Source organism: Nicotiana attenuata, unplaced genomic scaffold (genome assembly GCF_001879085.1).
Source record: "Nicotiana attenuata strain UT unplaced genomic scaffold, NIATTr2, whole genome shotgun sequence".
Taxonomy (NCBI): Eukaryota; Viridiplantae; Streptophyta; class Magnoliopsida; order Solanales; family Solanaceae; genus Nicotiana; species Nicotiana attenuata.
The window spans coordinates 144,937-172,273 of record NW_017671914.1 but is presented as its reverse complement, the minus strand read 5'-3'; the positions used below and the strand labels follow the sequence as shown (position 1 = coordinate 172,273).

Sequence of the window (27,337 nt, the reverse complement as noted above, 5' to 3'; positions counted from 1 at the left end):
TAACATTTCTCTCAACATCATTAATAGTATAAAGAAGAACGAGGCGATTAATATAAAAGCGGAAGTCTCGATACATAAATAACTGAAACCAAGTGCAGAAATTCAAATACACCTCTATCCAGATCTGGTGTCACTAACTCACGAACTTCTACTGAATGCTACAGTACTGTCTGATCCGATACAAGGGAAATCAAACGAAAGACAGAGATAAGAGAGACTCCGGGCCATGCAGACGCCAGCAAGCTACCTCAGGAATCTCCGGACTGAAGTAAGCTCCCAATGCTCCTACTGCTGACCAAAGGCTACTGCTCCGGTGCTATGATTTGTGCAAAAAGCACAGAAGTGTAGCATCAGCACAACCGACACCATGTGCTGGTAAGTGCCTGGCTTAACCCCGGCGAAGTAGTGACGAGGCTAGACAGGACCTACCAAAAGAAAATAACCTGTGCAGGTATATATATACAAAGGCAACAGAAATAACAACAGAGAATATCAACTAAAAAGGGGAAGGGGGCATGCTCGGGGAAAATACAGCGAATACAGATCAACGGATATAACAACGAAACTATCTCAATACCATAGCTCATATATAAGTGGTCGGCGCCACACGATCCCATTTCTTAATTCATAAGTGGACGGCGTGCCACACGATCCCATTTTATAATATATAAGTGGTCGGCGCGCCACACGATCCCGTTTCATAATAGATATATAAGTGGACGGCGTGCCACACGATCCCATTTCATAATATATAAGTGGTCGACGTGCCACACGATCCCATATCATAGTTCAAAATGTCGGGCTTTGTAAGGAGGTCCCATTAGGGGAATTCGACAACATAACACTTTAACCCGGCAAGGGTACAACTAACAGCCCAAATATCCCAGCAAGGGAGAGTACATAATAATAGTCTACACGTCCCGGCAAGGGAATAATCACAACACATCCTATTTTAAATCACTTCTTTCTCAACTATCACATTCTTGTTCGAGCCAACGCTCCAAAATATACCAATCACAATTCTTCCTCAACCGTTCACATTATATGAAATTTATCAATTAAACAAGAAGGTTGTGTCACATCATTCGAATTAAAAGCAATTAAAACTCACGGTCATGCTAGACTCCGGTGCATAGACAACCGTCACCATGCCTGTACACCGTACTCCACATTTAGCAAGTAGCAAATAACATCCTAATCCTATTCCCTCAAGCCAAAGTTAGAACAAACACTTACCTCGGTCCAAGAATAGCAATCAACTCTCTAATACCGCCTTTCCTCTACAATCCAACTCCGAAACAATGATATCTAGGCATAATTAGTTCAATAATATCAATAAGGGCTCAAAAACATAATCCCATAGCCTAGAAATGAAATTCCTATCATTCTTCCAAAAATACCAAAATTCGACACCGGTCCCACATGGTCCAAACACGAGGCTCGGACCAAAACCCAATCACCCATAACCCCACGAGTTCAAATATATAATTTGTTTTAAGATTCGACCCCAAATTGAGGTTGAATCACCCAAAATTCTCAAAACCCTAACTCTACCCAAAACCCCTAATTTCTACTTTGATTTCATGATTTAGGGCTAGGAATTTAGTAATTAATAGAGGAAATTGAAGAAAACAAGTTGAACAATGCTTACCCAAGAAGTTTTGATGAAAGGGAGCTTCAATGGACGCCTAAGTGCTTGGAGAAGAAAGGAGTTCGTGTATTTTTATGAAAATCCCGAGCTACTGTTCTGTTTTTAACTTAAAAATTCGCTGGGCAAAATTGCCCTTCGCGTTCGCGGGAAAGGGGCCGCGTTCGCGAAGGGTAAACTGGACACTCCATCGCGAACGCGTGAAATAGAATGCGAACGCGTAGAAGAAAATGTTGGGGGGTCCAGGGACTGTTATACGCGAACGCGTGAGGGGCCACGCGAACGCGTTGAGGAAGCTGGTAAAGCTACGCGTTCGCGATAGTGAGGATGCGAACGCGAAGGAGGGGAATTAGAACTACACGATCGCATGAAGTAGGACGCGAACACGTAAGAGGGGAAGACCAAAGCACTGCGAACGCGAGCCTGAGGCCGCGTTCGCGAAGAACAAAATGCCTGTGTAAAAATGCAGCAGAATCTGATCCTTTCCCAAGTGTAAAAACACCCCGAACCACCTTCAATTCACTCCTGAGCCCTCGGGGCTCCTAACCAATCACACACACTAACTCAATAACATCCTACGAACTTGCTCGAGCGATCAAATCGCCAAAATAACATCAAAAATCATTGAATCAAGCCTCGAGATCATCATTTTCATTTCAAACTTCATAACTTCAAATTTTAGATATTTAGGTCCGAAACACGTCAAATGACATCCGATTTTGACCAAACTTTACAGGAAGCGCTTAACACATATTTAAGACTTGTACCGGGCGTCGGAACCAAAATACGAGCCCGATACCATAGTCTTTTGATCAATTTTCATTTTCATTTTCCTTAATAATTTCAGAAAAACAATTTCACAGAAAAATTCATTTCTCGGGCTCTCGACCTCGAAATTCGACTCAGGGCATATGCCCAAGTCCCATATTTTTCAACGGACCCTCCGGGACCGCCTAATCACGGGTCCGGGTCCGTTTACCAAAAATGTTGACCAAAGTCAACTTTAGCAATATTAATATCAAAATTCTTCAAATTTTTCACAAAGTTCACATATTTCAACATAAAAGCTTTCCGGCTTCGCGCCCGGACTGCGCACGCAAATCGAGGCAACTAAAAGCGAGGTTTTCAAGGCCTCGGAAGCACGGAAAAGAGAGAAATCCGGTAATGACCCTTTGGGTCGTCACAATAAGATTAATTAAACTACTTCCATTATTTATGTTTCTATATATAATTTCTAATTATTAATGTTGTCCTAAAATTGCCAAGTGGCTTCATTTTAGCCTGCCACTGCACAATGCATACTACTCTTCTTTTAATATAATATAGATTTATATATGTTGTGTAAGATTCTATTTTGCTGCTTGAACTTTTTTAATTTTTATAGTCAATAAATTTTTAATATCTTAAGTAAATTTTAGTTTTATTTTATATTTTAATTCAGTCAAAAGCATAATTGTCACATGCTATCTCAATTTACGCTTTCTGTCTTTACTATTTTTTTCTATCATAGTTTCTTAATTAACTTTTTACCTCTATATTTCTAGCTAATATAGAAGAAAATCTATGAGTGGATCAATATATAAATATAAATATAAATATAAATGCAAATATACATATACATATAAATATAATTATAAATATAAATGTAGATATATAAATTAAATTTGTCTAAGATCTATTTAGATTATGTATAAGATTCATTAAACTACTTCCATTAATTATTCTATATATAATTTCTAATTATTAATGTTGTCCTAAAATTGCCAAGTGGCTTCATTTTAGCTTGCCACTTGGCTTAACCACAATGCATACTACTCTTCTTTTAATATAATATAGATTTATATATGTTGTGTAAGATTCTATTTTGCTGCTTGAACTTTTTTAATTTTTTATAGTCAATAAATTTTTAATATCTTAAGTAAATTTTAGTTTTATTTTATATTTTAATTCAGTCAAAAGCATAATTGTCACATGCTATCTCAATTTACGCTTTCTGTCTTTACTATTTTTTCTATCATAGTTTCTTAATTAACTTTTTACATCTATATTTCTAGCTAATATAGAAGAAAATCTATGAGTGGATTGGATCAATATACAAATATAAATATAGAGACGACGGGTCGGGTCATCACAATTATGTATAAGATTCATTAAACTACTTCCATTAATTATGTTTCTATATATAATTTTTAATTATTAATGTTGTCCTAAAATTGCCAAGTGGCTTCATTTTAGCCTGCCACTGCACAATGCATACTACTCTTCTTTTAATATAATATATTTTATATATGTTGTGTAAGATTCTATTTTGCTGCTTGAACTTTTTAAATTTTTATAGTCAATAATTTTTTAATATCTTAAGTAAATTTTAGTTTTATTTTATATTTTAATTCAGTCAAAAGCATAATTGTCACATGCTATCTCAATTTACGCTTTCTGTCTTTACTATTTTTTTCTATCATAGTTTCTTAATTAACTTTTTACCTCTATATTTCAAGCTAATATAAAAGAAAATCTATAAGTGGATCAATATATAAATATAAATATAAATATAAATGCAAATATACATATACATATAAATATAATTATAAATATAAATGTAGATATATAAATTAGATTTGTCTAAGATCTATTTAGATTATGTATAAGGTTCATTAAACTACTTCATTAATTATGTTTCTACATATAATTTCTAATTATTAATGTTGTCCTAAAATTGTCAAGTGGCTTCATTTTAGCTTGCCACTTGGCTTAACCACAATGCATACTACTCTCCTTTTAATATAATATAGATAGATAATCACAGCGGATACAAGAGGAAAAATAACCATAAGGTTACTCTCTCCATTTTAATTTGTTTATCATTATTTTCATATTTTTTATAATGGAAAACTTTTATGGTCATACGACTATTATGTCGCGTTTAATATCGTCAATTAAATTTTTTAAAGTATTTTCTAAACTTAGTGTTGAGTCAAATTATATCACACAAACGAAAGAGTATTTTTCTCTTTCGTAGTAGTTTAGAGCCTTGTCGTAACTAGTAAAGTTGCTGACAGGAGCGGATGCATATGAGAAGGTACGGATTCACGAGAACCCATCCTCCTCCCCTGAATCATGTATAACACTAGTAAATTTCAGCTCAAATACTTAAATTAACATGGGTGAACCCAAACTCAAGTGAATACTTTAGTGCATTTGAAAGGAGGTGCACCTTCTACCTTTTAATCAGCGGTTCGATTCCGTACTCTTTCTTCTTTTAAATCATATTTTAACTAATAAATAGGGTTAAATACCCATGCTCTGCCGCTTTTTCTAATTAAATACACTTTTTTATTTCATTTTTCCCTTTTATATTGGTTACACGTTTTTTCTCTTCTCTTTTTGTAGTCTTCATTTTGACCTTTAAAATTACTAAACCCAAAATATATCTCTCAAACACACTCTCTCGGAAATTCGGGTCTCTGTTGCTCATAGTGTACCCATGCTTTTGAAATTTTGGATACGCCTCTGGGTTTGCTGCCATGTGACTAGGAGGTTACGAGTTCGAGCCGTGGAAACAGTCTCTTACAGAATTGCAGGGTAAGGCTGCGTATAATACATCCTTGTAGTTTGGTCTTTTTTTCGGACCTCGAACATTGCGGGAACTTAGTTCATAATTTGGAGGGGCATTTATATCATTTCACAGCCGCCTTGTATGACCTGTCCCCATACAACATTCCAAGTCCACAACCGGTCAAAATCATACTATAGTTCAGTTTTTTTCCAGCAGACTAGACTAGTCCTCACAATTTCTCCCTTGTATCCGCGAATCACCCTATATTTCCTCCGTCCCTTAAACTTTCTCTCTCTACATTTTTCGCACAAAAAAGCATTCTGAGCTGTACGAAAGCTGTTAGTTTCCTCCAATTCCTCCACCGATCAGGTAACTCAAATTCGTAATTTTCATCAAAACTATGTGTATTTTTGCGTATTTTTAAGCGTATATTCGAATTTCTGTTTGAATTTAGTTTCAGTTGTGAACTTTTATGACTGTAAATTTTACCAGATCTGATGATGTATAACTTTGAATTTTTGAATTTATTTGATCATTTTACTTGAGTTTGATGATTTTTTGCGTGATTTTTGGCAGTGAGTTCGAATTTTGTAAGTTTTGTGTGATGATTATGTATTCGATTGATCATTTTTTACTGGAATTGATGATTTTTTGTGTGAGTTTTGGCAGTAAGTTTGAATTTTTGAAATTTGGTGTGATTATTTGGCAGTTAGTTAGGGCTTTGATTACTGTTGATATGGCAAATCGAAAGGAGGATGAGAAGAATGAAAGGACTATACGGAATCTGCTTAAGCTTCCTGATAATCGACGGTGTATGAACTGTAATAGTTTGGTAAGTTTGATTAATTACACGTTTAGTTCAAATTAGTACGGTCGGTTATATGAATCCTCTATATCTGTCCTGTTCTGGTCTATTTAATATACGCTCTGTCCCATTTTATGTGCGCGGGAGGGTTAAAGTACCTAACTTTTTTGTAAATTCGAATATAGATTCTTCAAGTGTTTGGAAATAAAAGTCACATTTTTGGAAGTTGCATAAAGAATTTTGTAAGTCACCCTAGTTAAATTTCAAAAAATGTTTGGAAAAATCATGGTAATAAGAGAAATTTAAATTTTTTTGACTAGTCAAATAGTAATTGTCACATAAAAAGTGACATAGGAATTTTGTTATGTTCAATCAATCAATTAACTACGTCTCAATCCAGAATTAGTTTGCAATGATTATAGGAATGAGTTTAAATTATATGCACTGACGGTGTTTGACATCTTCAAATGGTAACCGGAGCGATTAACTATCTAATGGGTTCCAATGACTAATATAAGAGAAAGTTATCAACCTCCTGAAATCTAGAGGTGCAGTTAATAAGTGGATGCTCTTTATGTGGGAAGGATTAAGAGGAAGAGTTTACTATTTATACTTCAAGATTTGTTTTCCTTAGAAATTTCCTTGTCAAGTATAAATTTGGATGAAAGCATTAATGAGATAAAACTTATTATGGGATATATTTTATGAAGTTTGAGGAATGCAATGCATCCAAGGGAAAAAATCTGGATGGAAGAGATATTTCTTATCTTAAAGAAGAGTAGCTTCAACCATATAGTAAGATCACAATATTCTGTGTCCCTATATTGCCCGCTTAACAGAACACATACATCTCTATGGTGCTTTCACTGCATTATCTTAACTTTAGAAACTCCTTTGCCTTACTCTCTTCTTATCCTTGCGTGTTTTTGACAAGATACTTTTCTTGACTCTTGGGGGTCGTTACATTGGAAGGACAAAAAAAATTATTGCAATGTGAAATCCCACATAAGATGATAAAATGCTTGGTTAGACAGATAGGAAAACTAATCTTGCAAACTAATGTAGTGTTTGGTTGGCTGTATTATGTAATACTTGTATTTAGTTATATGGAATTTGTATTATTGTATGTGGAATATATGAATTAACCAATGAGTTTCTAGGTGATTAGCAATGTCGAGAATAAATTTGTTTAAATAACAAATGTCCTTAAAGTAGGTAATCTCTACATGTATGATAGATCTTTAGGCTGATAATTAGATATGATTTGCATTTGGAAAGTTTTTAATATGCTTTTACTCCATATTCCTCTTCATCAATTCATTGGCCTTTATCTGTAACGAAGACAAGGTTTTTTCTACTGGTTATGATAGATCTTTAGGCTGATAATTAGACATGATTTGCATTTGGAAAGTATTGCATATGCCTTACTGACGATGAGAGAATTCTCACTTTGATTTTGGTTTGAATTTACTTGTCTGTGTATGACACACATATATAGAAAGAAGAAACCCATTTAACTAGATATCCGGTGTCATTGTAGATTAAGACGGCCACTTCTCCTTTCATTTCGTTTGATTAGATGTATTATTGGAAATAATTCCGGCAGTAAATTCTACATTACTATGCAGATTTAGTTCTAGTTTTAATTGCAATATATTGATAACGATTGCATTAACATTGCCTATCAAAAAAAATTCCTTGCATTTGTTATTTTGCAATTGGAATATTATTTTAAGCTGAATTCATTGTGGAATTACAACACCTATTAGCAATACATGTATTAGATCACGTAAATGTCAAAAATTCCCTATAACCATAACTTGTTTAGTTAATGATCGCTTAAACTTAATTGAAATTAAAATTAAAATTAAAGAAAGTTCTTATAACAAAAGTTTCATGTTCAAAAGAGGATTCCAAAATCTGTTTATTATACCACATTTTGGTATACCTCTTTTTAGTTTTCCTCTTAGAAATATTTTGTCCTTGATATAATTAATTTTTTTTAGTAATGATAATGACATGGGTTGAGCTAATGGAGTAATGAGGAATCACATTGCCGACCCCAACTTGTTTGGAACTATAAAGACATCAATAAAAACCAAAAGCAAAGCTTTTTTCTACATCATTTAAAAAAATAAAGAATCAAATTCAAGAAGCTAAAGATCCCGATTCCTATCAATGATATTCAACGATCAAGATAATTGGCTGAATCCCGTGAAACCGTTTCATAGAAGTTCATTGGTATCTTCTTTTTATAAAGCAATTCGACTTAGATTCTTAAATGAGCCACACATTTATTCCTATAATTTATCCTATAGAAAATCTGCTTACAAGAAGATTTAATCGGAATTATCGACAAATTCTTGCGGAATCCAAAAAAATGAAATTGAAAAAAAAATCGACTACTTAGAGACGTTGTAGTAGTAGTTGTAATTATAATTAATGTAATTCAATTTAATTTTATTTGTATTAAACGAAATTACTTTTTGTCGTGTATGTTAATAAAACTAATATTAGATTAAGTGATCTAATGTCTTATTGGAAACAAATCATTATCCACTTTAAACCAAAGGAATGTTTTAAGTGATGCACCGTGTATCCAGATTTTATTTGGATGAACTTATCATCCGATAACAAATACAGTAAATCTAGTAATCCATTGATTATTATTCACAACATTACAATCTTTCTATTATAATTCTTGTATAACTGGCTGCAAACTAAATGACTTATTATTGTATATACAGTACAGGCCCCTGTGTTATTTCTCGGATGCTTCTTCACTTTAGTTGGTAGCCTTATATGTCTAAATTTAGTTGCATGGCAGGTTCTTTAAAATATTATCAACAGTCTTCTACTCTTCTTATCTAGTGAAAGTAACACAGATGTATGGTAATAGATCTCATATTTTTTGTAGGTAGATGTATAGTAATATATCTCATATTTTACTGTCTGACAGGGCCCGCAATATGTTTGCACTAATTTCTGGACATTTGTTTGCACAACATGCAGCGGTATACAGTAAGTGCTGTCTTTCATAAAATGATGCAACCATCATTCCTCTGTGGTGCTTAAAATGTTTCCAAGCACTAGAAACTCCTTTTAATCTCTAATTTATTGCTTCCTGTTCTACATTTGAAAATACTGGCAGTCGGGAGTTCACTCATAGAGTGAAGTCAGTATCCATGGCTAAATTTACCTCACAAGAAGTTAGTGCCCTCCAAGGAGGAGGAAATGCGGTACGCCTGCTCCTTTTGCTATAAGAGCCACACCTACTTCTAATGTCATGTTCATATTTCTTTCCTCACTGGTTGCCAACTCATTTGTTTTTTTCTGCTTTTGTGGCCTTTTTTTTGGGGGTGGGGGTTGCATTTTCACAGAGTGCAAAGGTAATATATTTGAAGGACTGGGACACGCAGCGTAATTCTCTCCCAGACGGCAGGTTTGTGATCTTAATAAATATATGTGTATGATACTTATTAACCCAAAATACAGTTCTGATTGTCTTTGTGTTCAGTAATGTAGAGAGGCTTCGTGATTTTATTAAGCATGTCTATGTGGATAGAAGATACACTGGTGAAAGGAGCTTTGAGAAGCCACCAAGGGGAAAAATGGTGCCTATCCTATCCTGCAATCCTCAATTTTGAATTTTATAATAGCTCATTGTGCTCCTTACAGGAGAAGAATTTCTGTGATGTCGTCACTTAGTAGATCTCCGTGTTCTAAACTTGCGAGATCTGCTGGTTGAACACATTCCATCATATAAAATATTTAATATCTGCAGGCTGAAGCTGAGAACTTAAGCGAAAACAGGAAGACTGATACCTACCAAAGTGGGTCTCGAAGCCCACCAAATGAGGAAGTATATGAGCGACGATACAGCAACAGGCCTAGTCCTGGTGGGAGTAGTGGTGGGAGAAGTCCTGGATATGATCAAAGAAGTCCTGCACGTGCTGAAGTAATCAATGACTGGCGACGAGAGGATAGATTTGGGAATGGAAGGCGATCTGATGATGGTAGAATTTCGGATGGAGGATCCAAGTTTGAAAGCATGTCACCTGATCGTCAGAGCGACCTTGATTCATCCAGTCCCCCAATTGTTCGACCTGTTAGAGAGATTCTTGGAGAGAGTGTATCTCCCCTTCGAGTTATTGAACCTCCAAAAACCAATGGTGGTAGGTCTGCTGCTGGTGGCTCTGTGCTAACCCAGGTGTGGATTATATGCTATACGGCATCATGTGGTATTTGATTATTTTGGATGATGCTATTAAACTTTGTTTTATTAGTTAGTAACACGCTTTCCCATAAGATATCCTTTGGTATCTGATTTTTTTTTGAATGATGGTACAATGCTTTGTTGTGGTATTTAGTCACACATCTTTTGGAGACAATTTGTCCTCTAGCAGTTTAGTAAATATTGGGAGAATGACGGCTTTGATATTTGATAAAAGACTCTTTCTTGATTGTTCTCAAAACTTTAGCAAATAGGAAGAGTAGAGTGTACATCTAGATTTCTCATAAGTCTTAGCATTTCCAAATTGCATGGGCTTTACCTGAAATGCCTCCCTACTCCCATTGTTCACCTTATCCAAAATATGTGAAATATACCATATTATTTTCACCAGTATACTCTTTCTTTTACGCCTTTCCCAATGCTTACCAATTAAATAAGATGCTAAACTTATTTTACATATATTTTGCAGAGGACTGCATCTTCCAGTAGCTTGACGTCCTCCAACGGGAACCCTGTTGAACTTAAGACAGAAACCTCATTAATCGATTTTGATGATGTTCCTGAACCTGCAGCTTCTGCACCGGCCCCACAAATACAACAATCTGCTACAGTCATACCTGTTGCACAACCGACAAAATCTGCTGCTGACAACTGGGCGAATTTTGATTCATTAGCAGAGGTGAAAGCATCTCCAGCTCCTTCAAACACCAATCTACTGGAATCTATATTCTCAGAGTTGGCTGCTCCAGCAACTGTAACTGGTCACTCTGCAGCATTTACAGGTGGTAGTGCACCTCCAGTCACTCCCTTCAGTAGTTTTGTTCCAGGAGCTGCAACTGTGGAAAACTCAGTAGCATTTCCATTTGGTGGTGCTTCAGCTGCACCCACTGGACCGACATCACTACCGCCGGTTAGTGGTGGTAATGCCTTCGCAAATAATCCCGGAGGACAATGGTCTAATATGCTACCTCAGCAGAGTTCCTTGTTTCCTGTGACTGGCCCACAACCCATATCGCAGCTTTCTACTCCAGCTGCTGGTGGACCTTCTGGAAATCAGGTAGCTTCCTAGTTCTTCCCTTGTCCTTGAGGTCAACTAGTTGTATCATTGTGTTTCATTACTGATTATTGTTAATTATCATCATCTTTCAGCAGTGGAATCCTTCAGTTACCGCAACTACACCTGGGTTTCCTAGTACGGGAACTGCACAAGTGTCTCAAGGTGTAAACCCTGCCCTTCTGGGAGCCACTTCTGCAGTTGCATCTCAAGCTGCTCCTGTTGAAATCAAATCTAGTGGAAGGAAACAACTGCCTGAGGTAAGTTCTTTTCTATTGGTTTTTTCATGTTTTGACTCTAGTACACCTGATATATTTTGAAGATCTTTCTAGCCTAAATTATGAACATTTGTCTAGGCTAAAAAATTTGTAATGGTTCTTCATATTTTTGCTCCAGCAGATTGATACATTTTAAAATTTTCTCTAGTTTAAAGGTATGTACATTTCTGTGCAGGATTTGTTTGCTGTAAATTATTCTTCAATTCCTGGTGCTTTTCCGGGCTGGCATACTGGTCCACAGCACGGCTATGGATTCGCAATGCAATACAACATGTCTGTGGTATGTGTGCTAACCCAAAAATTTTACGGAAAAGGGTCAGATATACCCTCGTACTTTCAGAAATAGTTTAAAATTATCCTTCGTTTGAGTATCCGTCCAAGGTAGCCCTACCTTTATACTTCGGCACTAATATACCCTTACTTTAAACAGAGGGACTAATGGCATCACAATAACAAAAACAATCCCCAATTTTAATACCCAATTCCAATTAAAAAACCTACCCCTAATTTTTTACCTATTATCCAACCGAATGCCCCACTTAAATATAAACACTTATTTCACCATCATTAAAATCAGAAAAGACGTCCAAACTCCGTGTGGCCCAATTCCTCATTCCAGAAATACATACTTCACTGCCGCCACCACCACCACCACCACCACCAATACTTCCTCCATCCTGCCAATGCTTCCGCCCACGCCAATTTCCCCAATTCCAAGAACACTACTCCATGTTTGGTAGATGTGAATCAAAGTAGTATGTCTTTTTTTATAAAATTACAATTTGTAGGTCTAAGAGTAAAAGACAAAGCATCAGGTTTTCAACAGCCGCTTTCTTCTAATTCCTTCTTCCGCCGCATCTTGAAAGCTTTCCGGTGGTTGTTCCAGTGCAAACGCGCTCGAAAATGTTGGGCTGCAAACCGGCGGGTATTCCAGTAGCAGCTGACCAGACTTATTTCTTTCTTTTTGAATAGTTGTAGAAAACTTGTTTAAAAAGCTTTTTAATTTGAAAAAAGAAAAGGAAATCTTCAGAAGTGTTTCGTCACCTTATGGAACTCCAATAGTCATCTTTCCTACTCTGTTAGCCCTTTAATAAAGATCTGGTACAAATTCTTGGGCCGGGTCAGGTAAAAAAAAAAAAAATTAGGGTCGGTTTTTAATTGAAATTGGATATTAAGATTGGGGATGGGTCTTCACTTATTGTGATGCCACTTGTCTCTCCATTTAAATTAGGGGTATATTAGTGGCCAAAGTATAACGGTAGGGCTAGCTGTGAATGAATACTCAAACGGAGGGTAATTTTAAACTATTTCTGATAGTATAAGGCTATATTTGGCCCTTTTCCGAAGATTTTATGCCCGACTCTGTTAGTTTGTGGTCACAGCATGCTTAACTATGTGGCATCTTGCTCATACGCTAGTTTTTTTCAGGCTACAAATGCTTTGCCACAGCCATCAAAATCAGCAAATCCTTTTGATGTCATAAACGAGCCATCTTCACAAGCCTCAACGGTATATGAAAATAATACTATTACTTTAGACTGATTTATTTGCTCATCACCATTTATGATGCACAAGGCATTCAGATGTGTTTGATTTTATGCCCTATGTGACTATTGTGATAAGTTGATTGATGTTGAAGAGATTTCCACTTGTGTTGACTCGCAAGAAAAAGGATTTGTGCATTAAAATCAGATTTAGAGTGGGATATTGATAACTTACAGTGATATTAGTTAATTACTCCCTCCGGTCCACAATAAGTGACCAATTTCCTTTTGGCAAAATACTAAATTCTATACAAAAATACCTAGTATGACTAAACTACCCTTAATTAAATATTTAATGTGAGGAGTAAGAAAACTTTTTTAGGGATATGTACATAAGGGTAATTTTGTAAAAACAAATTGAATTTTGTCTTGATTATATAAATGGACACTTATTCAGGACCAACATAAAAAAACAAATTGGTCACTTATTGTGGACCGGAGTGAAAATTATTTATCACATGCATTTGAGCTTATCTTTTAGGTGTAAATCTCAAAATTACTTTTTTCTGCTTCTTATTTATTCATGTTTAATTTGATTAGTTGGGGAATACTACTTGCTGAAACAGCCCCAAAACCTGTGCTCGGCTGAGAAAAAAGCATTCATTTAGTGTGAGTATTTGTTAATTGACTTTTTCCACTCTTGATCTCATTGAGATTTTCATTGTTCAGTTTCCGTCAATGGCATCATTACAAGGTGCATTACCGAACATGGTCCCTCCGACTGGATTGCTGCATACATCCAGCCTCGGTGCCCCAACTTCTTATCCTCCGGCAATGCCTCAGCAGTCACCATCTTATGCATCAGCAGTTCCACCAGGTAGTATTCTTTGTCCCCCTGTATTAGATCTCTGGTCAATTATTTGGATGCTGATTATGTCTTAATTTTTAGGCTCATACATGGGGCATCAAGTAGCTGGTAGCATGCCACAAAGGTACTTTTGTGATTGCTGTTCCATTTTTGGTCTTGTATCGTAGAACATCAGTAGCAAATGAAGTGCTAGACTGACATGAGATTGATTATTGAAGTTTTGACTGAAACTCTTTAGCTTTTTATTGTGTATAACTTGTTTCCATTCAGCTGTATATATGGAAATCATTTTGTAGCCTTTTGAGCAAAGGTTGCCTTTTTTAATTGCTTAATCTTGCAACTCATCCGTCTCAAGATGAATTACTTTCATAGTTTGTAGAATCTACATTTGAGAGGTAAGTTTCAATGACTGCATTTCAAAATGCAGACCACCAGGAGTAGCAAGCTTTGGCTTCGATGCTTTTGGAGCTCTAAACTCGAATCAGCAGCCAGGTGGATTATATTCTGCACCCGCTTCCCAGAACACCTTCTCTTCTTCTGGAGGAAACCCATTTGGTTAAAGAAAATTCATCTCATATGTGCATTGTGTTGTTGCTTCCTCTGGTAGCATCGAGTGGAGATATGTTATTAGCTGCTTGGTGTAGAAAATTTTGTGATCGAGATATTTCCAAGGGTTATGACATTCATCATCGAGCATCTGATCCTCTTTATATGTGATGCTGCCAACTGTAGTTAGATGCGGGAAGGAGCTAAAGAATTATCGATGAGAAGGAACCTCCATATGAGAGTGATGCCTGTTGCGTGCATTTTGCCTGCTGCACCTAAAATGTTTATTATTCTCTTTTTTATTTTTTAAATCATTTTTTAATCTTATTTTTTCATCCCTCCCTTGCTGCCCTGAAGTTATATTGTTTTATTTTTGGCTTTTGCTACTCTTGTTGTGGTCAGTGGTTTATCATTAAAGAATTCCAGCTGTATTGTACAATTTGTATTACTAGTACAATAGGATGTAATGTAATATCTGTATTTCTTTTTATGATTAATAAACCTGTGCAGTTTTTATCTGGTGCAAGTATTTTGAAAGGGAGGCAAACAAATATGCAGAATTATTGGCATATTTTGTTGTTGTTGTTTCATGGGAAGTTAATTTTTTCTTAAAACAAGCAATTTTACTCGTTTTCATTGAAAATGATTACTACTCGTAGTTCTCGTATTAATTACCAACTTGTTTTGCTACATTTGGAGCAACGGTATAGCCGTATAGGTCACGGGTTCGAGTTGCGGAAGAATCAGTCACTGATGTTTGTATTAGGGTAGGCTGCTTACATTACATCCTCTTGGGGTACGGCCCTTTTCTGAAGATGTTTCGTGCATCGGACTACGCTTGTTTAATTCGAATGAGACTCGTTTAATGAAATTACTTTGTCAGTAAAAAATGATATAGTATTAGTAAAATAGTAAAGAAATATAATTGGGAGAAGTTATGATGTGTAGACATTATTACTTCTACTCACATAAAATTTTGTTATTATTAAAGTAAAATAATGATGAGGATCAAGAATATAGTATGATCTTAACGTATCAATGATTCAGTATACGAACAGAATCACTAAACAAACTATACTTTTAATTTATTCTCACATAGCTTTGCCTCAAAGCAATCTTCCTCCAAGTGGCATCTTACAGTATATTTGTTTTTACATTCTTTTGTTCTCATTCCATACTTCGACGTGGATTCAGAATTTAAGATCGACGAGTAAGTTTTTTTAGCATCAAACGCATTAGATTTTTAAATTATAAGTTCAAATCTATTATTGTTATTTTTTTAATCTATTATTATTATTATTATAATTTTAGTGGATTTGATAAATAAATTTATATATCGCATTAAAAATACTGAGTTTAGATGAACTCGATATCACAACGCTACATCCTCCTCTGGACCATAACATAACTACTCTCTTTTTAATATTCTTGTTCCATACTTTGTTCCCCGGTCTATCAGGCTGAGATTACGATTCTAAACATAGGGATCTACAATATTTTAAAATAAAAGATTGGAGTAACATTATTTAACATTATCATTAGGGTTTATTGGTCCCAGAGAAAATTTATTTTACACTTATATATCACTTTTATTGTGCATTGTACTGGTTTGTCTCATAAAAAATCATCTAATTACCAAAAAGAGAAATGTTTACACTTAACTCTAGAACAAATGTATACTGTATATCTCATAGCATTAACAATGAGATATACAGTATATGTTAAATTGGATAAACTCTTGTTTCTAGTTTAAAAAAAATAACCTTAGTTAAATGATGAAAGATATAAAGTAGGTTTTGGAAGAAGGTTAATTTTGATCATTTGGATAGTTTAATCGACCATGAATAGCAAGAGGAAGACTCAGAATTTGAAGGCCGGGGTGCACTTTTACATTCAATCAAAATCTATTTTGCATATATGATGCTCACTTCTAACATATCACTATATTCTAAAGACATGTACATGTATACATGAATTTTTGCCGAACTTTACGGGTGCCGGTGATCCATCTCAGTATAGCGTAGGTCCGCCTTTGTATATAGCTAATCATTTTATTGTTATCGCACAGAGTATGTTAGTTACAAGTTTGGCCGAATCCTGCAACTTTGGTCTAAACTATGTATTTGCCTACGAAATTAATTGAATAGGGGAATTAGTACAATGGGGTATGAAATTTATGACATACTACATCATTAATATGCTTGACCTACTCACAGCCTGTCATTTGAGGCTTTAAACAAATGACTAATAATTTCCAAGATTTTAAAATGTAAAAAGGTACACTTAGTCAACCAACTCACTAATTTACAACCACTCAAATAAAATACCAAGAAAGAGTAGATGTGATGTGAAAATTCTCTAACAAACAAAGCCATGTGAGTATAATGTTTGGACCCCATTTCCAATTACATCACTTCCATTAATTAATTGGTAGGTTTTATGCTTTGCTATATTATGATTTGTTAAGAGTGTAGAAAATGATAGCTACAAGGACATTATTCTTGCCCCTTATTAATGTATTACATAATATTGTACTGTATTATTTCAATAATAATAATAATGTTTGGATAAAATTGTTTTGTTATTCGTCATTTCATAATGTCAAACACCACAAAATTTAAAGAATAATCTTATAATATTGTAAGGATAAAATATGACACGAGGTAGAGTTATTATAAAAAGGGTAGGACAAAGGGTAAAATATAATTATTAAAAGTAATAATTAAGGATAAAATGAGAAAAAATATATAAGGTTGTGACCAAATCAAATCGGTTGTTACATAATAACGAATTTAATAATACAATACAATCTGCTATTCTCTGTTATCCCTTCAATCTTAGAATTTCCCAAAATCTTGCTTTTCTTTATCACTTGCTTGGAATTGGAATAAGAATTGGAATTGGAATTGGAATTGAATTTGAATTAAAGACAAGAGAAAATTTAAAGCAAGTTGATGGAAATTGTTTTCAAACTAATATAAAATGGTAGTATATGTTTTTTTTCTTTTGTGCTTTGAAAAGGACTCAAATGCCAGCCAACTATAAGAAAATTGACCCTTTTTTTTTTGGTATTTATAGAATATAAACAAAGAGAAAATTCCCTATGATGTTGAGGAAGATAACGAATATAAAAATTTATGTGAAAGAGAGCAGTTGGTGAAAAGGGTGTTTACATAAAAAGAGAATACAAATCGCTGACATCTCTATAACAATATTCGTATATAACAGTTATTCATTATAAAAGTTTAAATTTTTTTCCGGGATCGATTTTTTATGTTATATTATAATATATGTCTTCTATAATAGCACTTCACTATAGCAGCCAAAAAATTTAAAACAAACAAAACTGTTATAAAGAAGTTTGATTGTACTCGTATTCGGCATTTACACCAAATAATAATATTTTATCATGTTTAAGTAATTGCATCATGTGAGAATGTATATTATCAACTATAGTTAAATAACCAAGATTTATTCGTACGTCATGCATCTATTAATTTGATTTAAAATCAAGTAAACTAATTTTCTCCAAATTACAATTAAACTTAACTAGTTCAACCTTATAATCCATTGTATTGTTAAAATTATAGTTTCAGATCTACCATTTATGAAGAGAAATAAACTATAGTAATAAGTCACGAGGGTCTTAAAATTATAAGTCAATTGATGTAAAATCAACTATATTCTTGAAACAATATACTTGAACTTACTATAAATACTTATAAATATATAGCTCAAATCGAAAATAGTCGATGATTGAAAAAGACAATTTAATCGAGAACAGTAGGTATACCAGCCTCCTCAACCAGAGCCCGTCGCACCGAGTTTACCTAGTGCGGTTTACATCTCATGTGTGGTTTGTAAATTATTGCGCAATGAACAAGTTATCCAGCACGCAGCTGAAGGATAGTGACCGCATGTTTCCCCGGGAATCTTTTTTCACAAAAAAAAAAAAAAAAAAAAAAAAAAAAAAAAAAAACCAGTAGTTGCAATATCACTCACCGCATAAATTTGGCACTTAAATAAACTACAGGCGACCCAAAAAAAGGGGCAATTGTTAGGTAAATTCACGTGTGATGTAGGAATAAGACACTAATAAATGAAAGCACAGAATTTGGTAGGGTCTTTATTTAAAGTAATGTCAAGAAAAAAACCAACTTATATCAACGGCTAAAAGGAAGAGGCGCTCCCCATTTTCTACATACATTATCATTGAGCATAAATAAGAATTTATACGGCGATCGGGCGATGTTTGATTAGTTACGAAGTTTAACAAAAACAAAAAAAAAATTTAACTTGTAGTCTTAAACAGTCCCGTGCATAATATTCACTATCTTTTTGTAGTTAAGTATAGATACACCAAAGGCAGATCTTGGATTTCTAAAACATAGTGTACCACTAAAAAAAGGAGAAAAGGAAAATATTAAGTTGAAATCGATCTCTGTTCCTTTAGGTTAATAACTCAATATTCAACCAAGTGCACCATTCAGTCTTTTTGGAGCATATGTGCCAACAGAATATATTAGACCAATTTTGTACGTACATAAAATACCTAATTTGGCCAAGAGACAATGAGTTGACGGCACCATTTGGACTATAAGTCTGCCCCTGAAACATGCACAAGAATTCGAAGAGTATGATGGAATAACAAAGTTTTTTTTTAACTAAATATTTCGAGTTCAAGTCTTGAACATGAATTTTTTTTGATAAAAAATTCTAAAACCTTCATAGTCAACTTTGCAAATTCGAATTAATCGAGGCACTTTAATTCTAACAATAAAGTGTGTTGAAAGAAAAAGAAATCACGTATATATATAAGGGGTGACACAAAAGGAGGGATGACAAGAATCTTGAAATTCTGACAACCCCACTTTAATTTGTAATCCCACTATGTGAATGTGAGATTAAAAAATAGTAATATTTTCAAAGGTTACAAATACCAATGAAAAAGTGTGAAATGTTGAAACAAACAAAATGGGGTTTGAAATTTGAATTATAATCTCAGGTGATAATGTCATAATGTGGACTCAATTCACATGCTCCAAATCTCAATTAAGTGAATTATGGAATCTCTCACTTTTCCTTAATTAAAGGACAGAAATATCCAATTTAGGACTTAATTTATCCACTCCCCCTCCATCAAAGGAAGACTTGATTTGGTCATTTTTTTCTAACTGCACCCAAAATGGACTTAGATCAATTTTTTAAGGGCTCGTTTGATACGAGGGATAAGGAATAATTAGTTTTGGAATTAAATTTAAAATGAATTTATCTTATATTTGTAGTGTTTTTATCCCTTTGGGAGGGTGGATAACTAATCTCGGAATAACTAATTTCGGGATAATTAATCATGTGATAACTTGGTTCTCAACCAAACGACCCCTAAGTTAGTTTTGTAAGAATGAGTGTGATTATAGACATAAATATAGATATAGAGTTCTATAAATGAGTTTTTGCACTCTCTGATCGCTTAGGGGTCGTTTGGTACGGGGACTAAATTATCTCGAAATTATAGTCCCAGCATTATAATTTCCTGACTAATTTATCTCTCCTGGGAGTTGGTATAAAATACCTCAAGTTTAACGGGATAAGGTGAGATATCCAAGATTAAGTGTGAGATTATATTTATATTGTGTTTGGTTAACAGTATAAATTTATCGCATGTCAACCAAACATAGTATAAGACTCTTTATCCTCAAAAGATAGGGTTAAAGTCTGCATATATATTATCCTCCTCAAACCCTATTTGTAAGATTTCACTGGATTTATTACTGTTGTTATTGTAATCAAATATAGTACTATAAATTTACGTACGTACTTAATCTCACCTTATCTCGTATACCAAACTAGCCCTTAAAATATAATTAAGATAATTGTGAAATTACTAACATGGAAAATAAATTTGTTGTTCTTAGTGGAACTAAAGGTCCAACTCTTGACATCACACACGTTTTCAACAGCTGTAAAGTATAGCAGACAAATTGCTTGAATCAAATGACCTCACTTCCAGCTAATAAGCGCGCAAGAACCTTGACCCCTCAACAATGAGATGTCAAACTTGTCATTTTCTAAATAACACGGATATCAGGTCAATTTGTGCGCACCTCAACTATTCCATAGTACTTGCTATCTTGCGGCACTATTCGGGTCAATATGTGCGCATCTCAATTATTAAACCGGATACCCACTACCTCCAAGGATGGAGCTAGGTGGGCAAGAGGGGTTCAGCCAAACCCTAGTCGGCAAAAATTATACTGTGTATATAATAAAAAAATTCCATGTATATATCTTAAGACGTTGAATCCTCTTAGCTTCATATTTTTTTTTTTTTTGAATCCCACTAGTGAAAATTCTGCTTCCGACACCGGACTACTTCACACTAACATAAATACCGAGTAACTTTACCTACCAAAGTTTAGACAAACGAGAAGAAATCACTTAAGTTTGGAGGACCACAACCAAGTCCAACAATTAACAACCAAAGGTGGCAGAAATTGATATTCAATGATCAAAGCACATAAATTTCCACCTTCAGCATTGATATAGACCAACTACCCAAAAGACCAAAACCTTAAATTGAAATAAATGCAATTAGGATAATTCAAGATCAAGAAGATGCTACAATAACAAAAGGAGAAAGAAACATAAAAGAAGAAACATCCATAAGAAATAGAAAAATATGATCTGAATTCTGAGAATCAATACAAATAAAAAATGCTCATCACTATACTATTACTCCTATTATTATTATGGAAGACCAAAATAAAGACAAAGAAACCAAAGTATGATTCATTAAAAAGGTTAAAAGAAAAATAAAGAAGCTGAATAATAACAATAAAACTCACCAAAAAAAAGGAGGAAACCAGTTACAACAAGCACTGTAAACTGGCTTTTCTAGTCCAGATTATGATCATCTCTATACAATACAATTTCCCTGCAAAGCTGCAATCATTTCTTTGCCAAATTTATTCTCCACAACTTCAATCTACTGTAGGTATAATTTTGTGTTTTGAGGATGAGTTAGAGAGAAATTTTCTTAAAGAATCAATAGAAGGGGGGTGGAGGAGGAGAAGCATATGAAACTCCTATAACTGGTGGTAATGGCCCTTCATATACTGGAGTAGGTGGCGGTGGTGATGGAGATGGCGGGGGTGGTGAATTATAATAATAAACTGGTGGTGAAGGCGATGGTGGGGGCAGTGCTGGTGGTGGAGGTGATGGTGATGGTGGGGGCGGAGAATTATAATAAACGGGAGGTGGAGGTGATGGCGATGGTGGGGGTGGAGAATTATAGTAATAAACTGGTGGCGGAGGTGATGGTGATGGTGAAGGCGATGGTGGGGGCGGAGAGTTATAGTAATAAACTGGTGGCGGAGGTGATGGAGAAGCTGGTGGTGGAGGTGGTTCTATACAAGGAGGAGGTGGGGGTGGGGGTTCTATACAAGGAACCGGGGATGGAGGAGGAGGTGAATGAGGGGGCGGGGGTGAAGAGTATACTGGTGGGGGCGGTGGTGATGAGTATATGTAAACTGGTGGTGGTGGTGAGTTTGGTGGGGGAGGTGGTGGTGAGTTTGGTGGAGGAGGTGGTGGTGAATTATAATAGTAGGTCGAAGGGGGAGGGGGTGGAGGCGAGTAAGTAAGTGGCGGCGGAGGAGGTGGAGAATTTGGTGGTGGAGGTGGAGGTGAGCGTATACAATAAGGTGGCATTGGTAGTGGAGTTGGTGGTGGTGGTGACATAACTGGCGGAGGAGGTGATGGTGGCGGGGGTGAGAAAACCGGTGGAGGAGGTGAATAAACCGGTGGTGGTGGTGGTGGTGGTGAATAAATTGGTGGAGGAGGTGAATAAACCGGTGGTGGTGGAGGTGGTGGCGGTGGTGGCGAATAAACCGGTGGAGGAGGTGAATAAACCGGTGGTGGTGGAGGTGGTGGCGAATAAACCGGTGGAGGAGGTGAATATACTGGTGGTGGAGGTGGTGGTGGCGAGTAAACCGGTGGAGGAGGTGAATAAACCGGTGGAGGCGGAGACAACACTGGCGGTGGAGGAGATATAGGTACCACAACAGGCGGTGGAGGGGCAGGCAAAGGTGGTGAAAGAGGCGGAGGAGGTGGCAAAGCCGGAATAAACTTATGACACTTGAAAGCACCACAATGAATCCTCTTTGATGAAAAAGCCTTGCATTGAGCCGGGGACCGTTGAACAGGCCGGTTTGGCAAACAATTCCTTTGATCATCAAACTCCGGCAACCCCAAACAAACCGGTGGTTCACCAGTAAAGAAGTTATAAGAATAAGTAAAATTCTCAAGCTTAGGCAGTTGACAAATACTCTTCGGAATAGACCCCGATAGCATATTATGTGCCACATTCAACTGCTCCAAATTAACCAATTCGCCAAATTTCTCCGGCAATGGACCCAAAAATTGATTAAAACTAACATCAAACACCGTCAAATTCTTCAACATTCCAATTTCTGTAGGCAAACAAGAACGTAACCCGTTGTTCATCATAATAACTTCATTCAGATTACTCATGTTACCAATACTAGCGGGGAGACAACCATGGAACCTGTTGTTCGCGAGTACTATAACAGAAACCGGCGAATTACCAAAATTATCGGGTAATTCGAACATGAATCTGTTGTGGTTGATGAAAATGGCGTCCAAGGGCTTGTCAAAAAGTTGTGAAGGTACATTACCTTCAAACTCATTGAACCTTATATCCAAGAATATTAACTTAGGTAAACTCAGTACCACATAAGGAAATTTCCCAGCAAATCTGTTGTTGCTCAAATCCAACTCAAATAATATCTTCAAATTCTTGAATTTTTTTGGTATTGTACCACAAAAACGGTTGGAATTAATATGGAAAATTCCAAGATCGACTAGAAGGCCAAGTTCTTCTGGTAGGTACCCTGTAACAATGAAGTCAGAAATTTCGTTAAGAATGTACAACATCTAATACATATGCATAATCTCTAAAACTAAAGATAGCCGGCTGAATATACATATTTAATGTATAATATATGTATAATTGTGTATAATATCCGTATACCGGCTATAAAAAGTAAACATTGAATCTAGCCGGCTATTTGTGTAATAGCCACACAACTAAAACTAAAAATAGCTCGCGGATGTATAATATTATATAATTCAAGTATAATATATGCATAGCTATGTATTATATATGTATACTGACTACAAAAAGTAAATATTGAATTTAGCCGGCTATTTGTGTAATAGTCGCCCACCTGATTTTTAAGCTAAAATAGCCGGCGTATGTATAATATTATATAATTTAAGTATAATATATGTATAACTATGTGTATAATATATGTATACAGCCTACAAAAAGTAAATATTGCATCTAGCCTGCTATTTGTATAACAAGCTCTATTAGATCTATATAGACGGTATAATTTTTCGACGACCTACCTGCAATGTCGCCGTGGTTAAGGTCAATGCCGGCGACTGTACGGATTTTGGGGTTGTCAAGTGCGGGAGCACAGAAGATTCCGGTGTAGTTGCACACATTGGGACCCACCCAATTTGCAGTAAGATTGAAAGGATCTGAAATTATGGCTTGTTTCCATGCTTGTAATGCAATATATGCATTCTTGATTCTGTTGTTTTCAAAAACAAATGAAGGGTCAATTGTGACCTTTTCACCTCTGTCACCAAATTCATCTCTGTAGTACAAAAGTTGCCTGTGTTTGATGTATTGAGCTTCAAATTCAGTTAAAGGGCCATTTTCTGAGACTTTGAACTCAGCATTTGTGTGCTGCGAAAAGGCTAAACTTAATAAAGAAAAGTAAAAAAAGAGGAGAAAATATAAAGAAGAAATGGGTGTTTGTGTTTTTTCCTTCATCTCACATAAGTCATCTGAAAATCAAGAATCTTTGTTTTTTTGTTCAAAGATTGAATCTTTAAGCAAATTTGGGATGAAAAAAGTGGAAATTTGTGTATAACAAAGGAATTTGGAAATGGGGTTTTTGAGATTTGAGATATTTGTTTGGTTTTTTGGCTCAAAGATTGAATCTTTAAGCAAATGTGAGATGAAAGAAGTGGAGATCTGAGTACAAAAAAGGAAAGTGGAAATGAGGTTTTTGTTTGTTTTTTTTGGTTCAAAGATTGAATCTTTAAACCAAATGTGAGATGAAAGAAGTAGAGATCTAAGTATAAGAAAGGAAAGTGGAAATGGGGTTTTTGTGATTTGAATTTTTTTTTTTTTTTTTTTTTTGGAGTTCAAAGATGGAGTTTTGAAGAAAATGTGAGGTGAGAGAAATGGAAATGAGGTTTTTGGGATTTGAGGATAGATAAAGGAGAAGAGGTTGAATTTGAAAAGAATATGAAAGAGAAACAAGGAAATACAAGCATATAAAAAAGGACAGCTAAATCACAGCTCAAAGCCCACTAGATTCTCTCACTTTCTCTATGAGTAGTAGCTAGCTGGCTACATTTTCTCTCCTCTTATTTCTTTTTTATTTATTACTCATTTATATGTTTCCAACTTTAATAATATGTGACTTTATTACAATCTTGTTCTTTATTCTCCTAGTCAAAGACTAAGCTAGAATTTTAAGCTTATTAATGCGAAATCGTAATAGTTTTAAATGGGCGTTTAGACATAAGAATTGTGAAGTTTCAAAAAAAAAAGTAATAAAAAAAATTCAACTGAAATTGGTATTTGAACATTAGAGTTGTGTTTGGACATAAATAGAATGTGAAGTTATTTATGAATTTTTGTGAGTAATTTAAAGTAAAAATTTTGAAAATTTTGAAATTCAATTTTAAGTAAAATTTAAAATTTTCATGATCAAACACTGATTCCAAAAAAAAAAGATAAAAATAAATTTCGAAAAAAGTGAAAAAATCTCTATATCCAAACGGGCCCTAAGTTATTAGGTTCTGAAGATAAATATTGAGTTTGAACCAAAACTACTGAGTTTAGCCGAACCAACAACCGGCATTCTGGCGTCGCGCATGCTTCTAATAACTAGTCATTAGGGTTTTGTAATAATTTATAATCACATAATTAAGTCAATCATTAAGAACCAATAATTTGATTTAACAAAATAATGGATCTTTCAGAATTGAAATTAGAACAATAGTCTAATGGTTACAGCTTCTAACAACACTTACGTGGTACAAAATTAAAATTATTCTAATAGGTGCAACTTCTCAAGCCAATTAAGTGTTACAAAATTCAAAATTGCATTTTCCTCTAATAGGTACAAAATTGATATTTAATGTATTCCACCCTCAAAAAAAAAAAAAAAAAAAAGAACTCTTAGCGATAATAAAAATTTAGTACTTCAACTTGTCGAGACTCAGTTAATATAAAATTTTCTCTTTTATAAGAAAGAGAAAATAAAAATATATGTAAAACTCCCAATGTCACTTATTTTAAAAAGATATTTTGGTAATTCAAATATATTTAGTTTACATATCAAAAGTTTTCTTGAGCTTCTTAAATTTCTTGCCAAATTAAGGGCCGTTTGGCCATAAAAAGAAGTTTCATTTTTTTTTTCAAAAAAAAAAACACTTTTTTTGGAATCATTGTTTGATCATATAAATTTAAAATGTCACTTAGAATTGAATTTCGGAATTTTTAAAAATTTGAAAAACTACAATAAATTATTTTTCAAAATTATAACTTCAAATCACTCACAAAAATTCAAAAATAATTTCAAATTATATTTATATTCAAATAAAATTCTAATTATTAAATACCATTTTCATATGAATATTTTTTTATACCTTTTTCTAGAATTTCATATAATTTTTATGTCCAAACGCCTGCTAAATATCTTCGTATAAAATGGGACGGACGGATAATAATGACATGATGTGTTTGTTTAAAGATTAGTTGGTTATATGTGGCCGGCAGCCTGCGATTGAGGGGTATAGCTAGTAAATAATTTAATTTTTATTTTTTTTAATTTACTTTTTGGCTTTTTGGTAAGGTTGAAGACAGTTTCTTTGTTCCAATATAAAGCTAAGTGGGGTCTGTTTGTTTTTATTTGTTTGTTTGTGTAGTTGAAGTATGTTTTGGGGAGAAAAAAATAATCATCTCTTTTTTTAACTTTTGGTGAGTGACAAAATGTCAAATAGGTGGTGGGTGAATTCTTTGTTATGCCATTTAATGAACTGTTTTTTGGCAATAACGTAACGCGAAACAACAGCATTGTGCGGCAAAATTGACGTCTACAGGGGCGTATGCATCTTGTTGCGTACGGTGTTTCTGATTCATTCGATTTTTTTTTTACTAAATATATACAAGAAAAATAAAAATATTAAGAATAAATATAAAAAATGACATCGCTTATCATTATAGTAATTTATTCATTAGTCCACTTTTTCAAATTATGACACTGCTTATAAAATATCTTGCGTATGTCACTGGACGTCTGAATTCTCCAACAACTGTTACACTTGTTTACCCATAAAACGGTACAGTTGAATTTATACGTGGTTTATAGACAAGCGAATCAATTTGATCCCAAAATGATAAATAAATTAAATAAAAATGTAAGACTTAGCGTTGAATCGAGATAAGACATCAGAGATCTTAGTTCCGAGAGCAGAGCTTCCGAAGACAGTAATAACGATCTTAAGAAGCAAGAAAATAAAATGTTATTGAGCTTTGAACAGTATATAGCATAAGTTTGTCGAAAAGTTCGTGTCCTTACAATGACTGTTGAACTCACTATATAGTTGCATCTAGGGAACAAGGTCCTAGGATCAAGCCCCTCTTAAATGACAAATACGGGGGCCATTGAAGAATGTGTAACGGCAGGCTATGTATGCCATATTCTCTGTAACGGACTACATACTTAATGTTATAGAATATTCTGCATTGAATGTTCC

At 34.6% G+C, this 27,337-nt stretch overlaps 2 protein-coding genes across 3 annotated transcripts; one reads left to right on the top strand and one right to left on the bottom strand.

The window, feature by feature from the left end:
* The first annotated feature begins 5,422 nt into the window (after positions 1-5,422).
* LOC109210868 (probable ADP-ribosylation factor GTPase-activating protein AGD14) lies at positions 5,423-14,991 on the top strand. 2 transcript variants are annotated; one of them, XM_019374344.1, is made up of 14 exons: positions 5,423-5,573; positions 5,914-6,036; positions 8,969-9,030; positions 9,161-9,248; positions 9,390-9,451; positions 9,527-9,623; positions 9,794-10,219; positions 10,713-11,300; positions 11,396-11,557; positions 11,751-11,855; positions 13,004-13,084; positions 13,789-13,936; positions 14,009-14,051; positions 14,355-14,991. In XM_019374344.1, the coding sequence occupies exons 2-14, from the start codon at positions 5,941-5,943 to the stop codon at positions 14,485-14,487; spliced, it is 2,091 nt and encodes a 696-aa protein (XP_019229889.1). In that variant the 5' UTR covers positions 5,423-5,573; positions 5,914-5,940; the 3' UTR covers positions 14,488-14,991. The 2 variants fall into 2 exon arrangements, with proteins under 2 accessions (XP_019229889.1, XP_019229888.1); XM_019374343.1 differs by having other exon boundaries at positions 11,393-11,557.
* Positions 14,992-21,118: 6,127 nt separating this feature from the next.
* Positions 21,119-24,844, bottom strand: LOC109210866 (leucine-rich repeat extensin-like protein 4). The gene is made up of 2 exons (XM_019374342.1): positions 23,903-24,844; positions 21,119-23,382 (listed from the first exon to the last, which is right to left on the bottom strand). The coding sequence occupies exons 1-2, from the start codon at positions 24,333-24,335 to the stop codon at positions 21,518-21,520; spliced, it is 2,298 nt and encodes a 765-aa protein (XP_019229887.1). The 5' UTR covers positions 24,336-24,844; the 3' UTR covers positions 21,119-21,517.
* Positions 24,845-27,337: the final 2,493 nt, after the last annotated feature.

Excerpts from the sequence above, each read along its gene's own strand:
- LOC109210868 (XM_019374343.1), top strand. The coding sequence starts at position 5,941 with ATGGCAAATCGAAAGGAGGATGAGAAGAATGAAAGGACTATACGGAAT. Across the intron at positions 9,624-9,793 it reads AGCCACCAAGGGGAAAAATG|GCTGAAGCTGAGAACTTAAG; the intron begins GTGCCTATCCTA and ends TAATATCTGCAG. Across the intron at positions 11,558-11,750 it reads GAAGGAAACAACTGCCTGAG|GATTTGTTTGCTGTAAATTA; the intron begins GTAAGTTCTTTT and ends ATTTCTGTGCAG.
- LOC109210866 (XM_019374342.1), bottom strand. The coding sequence starts at position 24,335 with ATGAAGGAAAAAACACAAACACCCATTTCTTCTTTATATTTTCTCCTC. Across the intron at positions 23,383-23,902 it reads TAACCACGGCGACATTGCAG|GGTACCTACCAGAAGAACTT; the intron begins GTAGGTCGTCGA and ends TCATTGTTACAG.